The following is a 4,417-nucleotide window of genomic DNA, read 5'->3' on the forward strand; positions in this document are numbered from 1 at the left end:
AAAAAAAAAGAAAATCACTTTAGCTCAAGAGTTTGAGGTTGCTGTGAGCTGTGATGCCACCACGATCTACCAAAGGCAACGTAGTGAGACTCTTAAAAAAAATGAAAAATAAAAATAAAAAAAGTCAATACCAAGTTTTAAGTACTGAAAAATTAGCCTCTATGGATAGTATGTATGGAATAACGACAAACAAAATTATTTTCAAAGGTAAGCAAATACTAATTCAGTACAGTCTAAGGTAGAATCTGCTAAGATGTTACCACAAATGTGTAAAATAATGTAACTTTGTAAATCTCCAAATTCATAAGTAAATTATCTCTATTGATCTCTCTCAAATTGCTGCCAAGGATAACTAAAAATAACTCAGCAACTTAGAGATCATTTTATCTTCACTGGTAGAGAACCAAGCCCTATTCAGATGTGTATGGTAAGTAGTTAGCTACTAACGTAATAGGTAAAAAAATTTCCTTTAATGTAGACTTCAAATTTTTGCCTTCAAATTAACTTTAATTGAAACTAACTCAAATCTAAACTGCAATAACATTCCTAATATTTTTTAACAGGGTATTTAATGGGCGTTTTAGATACTTAAATATTTCTCACTGTTAATAATGAAAAGATTGTGTAAATTACCTGGATTTCTTCACTGGTTTATAATGAATTCAGAAAAGATTTACCATCAATATTTCAACCTACCATTTACTTGGTATTGAAAAAGACTTTTATTGTGTTTTAAGGAAAACATTGTATCATAGGCAAAGTATCAACATAAATTAACTTACTTTAGTAATTCAAGAATGGCAAGCACAATATCGTTAACATAACAGAACCCTGATGCTTCTGATTTTTTAGCATGATGTAATCCTCCAGCCCAATTAACAGCCATATCAGTCTGTTGTCGGTTCAACTTCACGGCCCCAGCTAAGTAGAAATAAGATATTGTCAATTTTTTAAATATTTAAAATAAAAAATTAGAATAAATAGACAAAAGCCCTATAAGTAAAAGTATGCTATGCATAGCAAAAGCTTAAAATTATAAGTAGTAAAGATTATTGCTTAGGGCATTAGTAACAGTTTATCCTTAAATATCCAGTAGTTGTAACCTAAGACATGGGGGGGCTTTAAAGTAAATTTTACTTTACTACAAACATGCTGATTGTTTTTCTTATCAAAATCCACCATTAAAACTTCTGCTTTAAACAAATAACCCAAATGATATATAGCAAGCTTAGATCAACTTTTAAATCTGTTTAAGTTAGGACTTACCAACTGAGCCACCGGTTGAGAGCTGACAAAACTCAAAAAGTCCATCAAACACTGGACAATCCTCTCCAACATTAACTGTGGAAGATGGATTTAATTAATTTCACCCCATTCTGGAAATTAATAAAAGCTTTTTCTAACAAAAATTATTTCCTACAAATATTTTGATCCAATCATAAAACATACTTCACAATAGTAATCTAAAGTCTGTAATTTTAAAATAAATTTTTTTTTTCCTAAGATAATTCAAGTATTATCTGTGAAACATCATCACCAAATCTCATCTGGATTATTTGTGCAATATCTGTTTTATTAATAAGGAATCAACAGGTGTCAAGGTATGAAATTATTTTTTATTTAATTAAAATATAGGCTTAAATTTCTTGAGCATTTCTCCTTAAACATATAATAATGATTTAACCAAAATTCTGAAACATAAATAACTTCAATTGCTTTATGATGTTAACATTCCTTAAATACATACAACATCCATACCTTTGAAATGTTATTTTAGTGGATACTAAAAAGATACAATAGCTCGTTGCCTATGCCTATGGTTAACCTTGATCTTAAAAGATGGTAAAAACTAACTAGGTTCATGGGAGCCAAGACACAGAAGAGGCTACATATTTAGCTCCTTAGTACTGAAGGAATGAAGGAAATATGACAGATGTGTATAACCCATTCTCAGTCTTTCCTATGTCCCAAGTTATAATGTCTTCAAGAATAGGGTCATTGTTTTATATATCTTTGTACATCCTTAAGTTAAAAACACTATAATTTTATGTTCTTACTGTTTAGATATGATCTTAATCTTAATTAGGTTTTAAATCAGTCTTGTTAATTTATTTGCCCAAGGGCTCTCCATGTCTGTTTTTAATCTAAGCCCAATCCCCATTGGAAAAAAAATGAAATAATACCCATTCAAGTTATATTAGCATCTTAACTAATTAAACGAGATAATCTATGGTGGAAATGTGCGTGAGGTTATAAATACGTGAGATGCCTAGCAACTATACTTCATTTATTATAATCACTAATGCCATCAATAAAAATGCTAGTATCAAGCTTTAAAAAACCTGTTTAATCATTTTAGGATGACTTTTACATTCTACCTTTCAGCCAATTTGTTACCAATCTCTAAAAGATACGTTAAATCTGTAAAAGAAAACATTATGCAAAAGAGAATCAAAAGCTGCACTAATATCCCAACAAAGAAAAAAAAACAGATTATATGTATTATATTCCAGGTTAACTAAAGTAATTAATTCAAGATAAGAGGTATTGAGTATAATCTTCTGAAACAAGGGAATGAGATCTCTCTACCAATATCCATTATCTCAAATTATCAAAGAAGCAAAATAAAAAGTAGAGCAACATCCAAACAGCAGTTTCACACATCAATAAGCTTCAGATAGGTCTGTTTTTTCCTTAAGTAGCATTGGTATTATTAAAGTGACTTTTCAAATCAATAATTATAATATCTTGACCAATAGAAAAAATACTAAGGTTTGGATAATTATAAACTTCTAAAAAATAACTCATTTGTACTTATCCATACTACAATGCTTTTTGCAAAGAAACGTACATCTCTGCATCTGCTTACTATACTCAGACATGTTATCTGGTCTTATTGACCGTAGAAATTTGATATACTCATCACTGTGGTATTTTGTCATTTCTTCGGCAGTAGCTTTATGGGGCCTCTGTGAAGAAAAATGTCAGAATTGTAGAATTACAACAGGGTATGTGAAGAATATTAAACAAGATATTTAATTTCTCTTAATAGTCCCTTCAAAAGAACTGGGTCCACCAGAACAAAATACAGTAATAGCCCCCATTTGTAAGTGTGAGCTGCACATAACTCGGATGTTTGTAACTCAGGGACTGCCTGTATATGTATTCCAAAGTCAATCTAAATTTATACGTGTGTGTTTTAGGAAACAGTTATCAATTCCAAAGCTAATTCAAACTTCTTTAAAAGCATTAGCAAAGCTTACACTTAAATGGAAATGGGTCACCCTTTATAAAGTCAAATCCATGTTCGTAAACTCTACTTTCTCTCATTTTCCATGATAAACCTTCTATAAAAACTGATTTCAATGACCACCCAGAAAAAATCATTCTCAATTGTCTTAGTTCATGACTATCAAAATCCTCCATTTTCCAAAGAGCTCAATCACTTCTTCCACAAGGATTCTACACATTAAGAGTCTCATTCAACTGCCTCTCTTCTTAAGTGTCTATATTTCAAAGAAAATAGTTAACTGCTTCAAGTATTTTTCTTCCCAAATAGATACTGTTTTGTTTGCTTTTGTTTATATACCTGCTCATCTAATATTGCAAACACTTAATCTTGTTCACATCATACCTATAATATATCTAATTATAAAAACATTTAAGGCAGTTGTTGCACTTATGCTACTAGACTCTGCAAGGCCACTAACACAGAGTTCCATATATGTGTCCAATATTTATTTATAGTATTAATTTTGTGCATAAATCAGGTCAATTCTTTCTAGCACTATAGGTAGATTAACAATAATTCTCACAAAAATATTTAATATGCTAGGCTGAGTTGTTTCTCCAGTAAAAGCCTAGTAAGGGTCGGGGGAAACAGTTTTTAAAATGGTTAAAAGAGACTACAACTCCCACATTTACAGTTTTCTCAGAAGAATGAAACAAAAAGAAGAGTAATTTTCTTCCAAACTTTTTCATCTGCTAAATGCCCTTCAAAGGGGAATAAGTGACAAAGTTCCAAACCAGCAGCTAAGAAAAAAAAAGTTTTGAGTATTTACAAAAAGGTATACTTACATATATTTCCATTTTTCTGTATAAGCCATAATTTAACAGCAAGTTATGGGTCATACGGATTCTGTGCGGTTTCATGGGATGACCCTGCCCATAATAATAATTTCCAATATCACCTAAAATAGAAAAGACATAAACTAAACAACAGACAAGAGAATCTTCATAAACTGAGTTTATGTATGTCTATCATTAGCAAACACTTGCCACTTAGTTAAGATTAATCAAAACCTTAAATTATAATTTTAGATTTTGCAACTTTCAAACTATGTTAGAAAACCAAGATATTATGCACACTTTTACATGGTGATGACTCCAATATTGCATTATGTTCACTTGTAGATTA

The 4,417-nt window shown here is 30.5% G+C and overlaps 1 protein-coding gene across 1 annotated transcript in view; it reads right to left on the bottom strand.

Annotated features, from left to right (window-relative positions):
* Positions 1–4,192, bottom strand: part of HDAC2 (histone deacetylase 2) — a 25,807-nt gene extending 21,615 nt beyond the window's left edge. The window contains exons 1-4 of the mRNA XM_012804602.2: positions 4,078–4,192; positions 2,852–2,969; positions 1,267–1,341; positions 783–921 (exon numbers count right to left, since the gene is read on the bottom strand). Coding sequence (XP_012660056.1) covers positions 783–921; positions 1,267–1,341; positions 2,852–2,969; positions 4,078–4,152 — 407 coding nt within the window. The 5' untranslated portion in view covers positions 4,153–4,192. The remainder of the gene's footprint in view (positions 1–782; positions 922–1,266; positions 1,342–2,851; positions 2,970–4,077) is intronic.
* Between the last annotated feature and the right edge of the window lie 225 nt (positions 4,193–4,417).

Source organism: Otolemur garnettii, unplaced genomic scaffold (assembly GCF_000181295.1).
Source record: "Otolemur garnettii isolate 467f Iridium unplaced genomic scaffold, OtoGar3 scaffold00002, whole genome shotgun sequence".
NCBI lineage: Eukaryota > Metazoa > Chordata > Mammalia > Primates > Galagidae > Otolemur > Otolemur garnettii.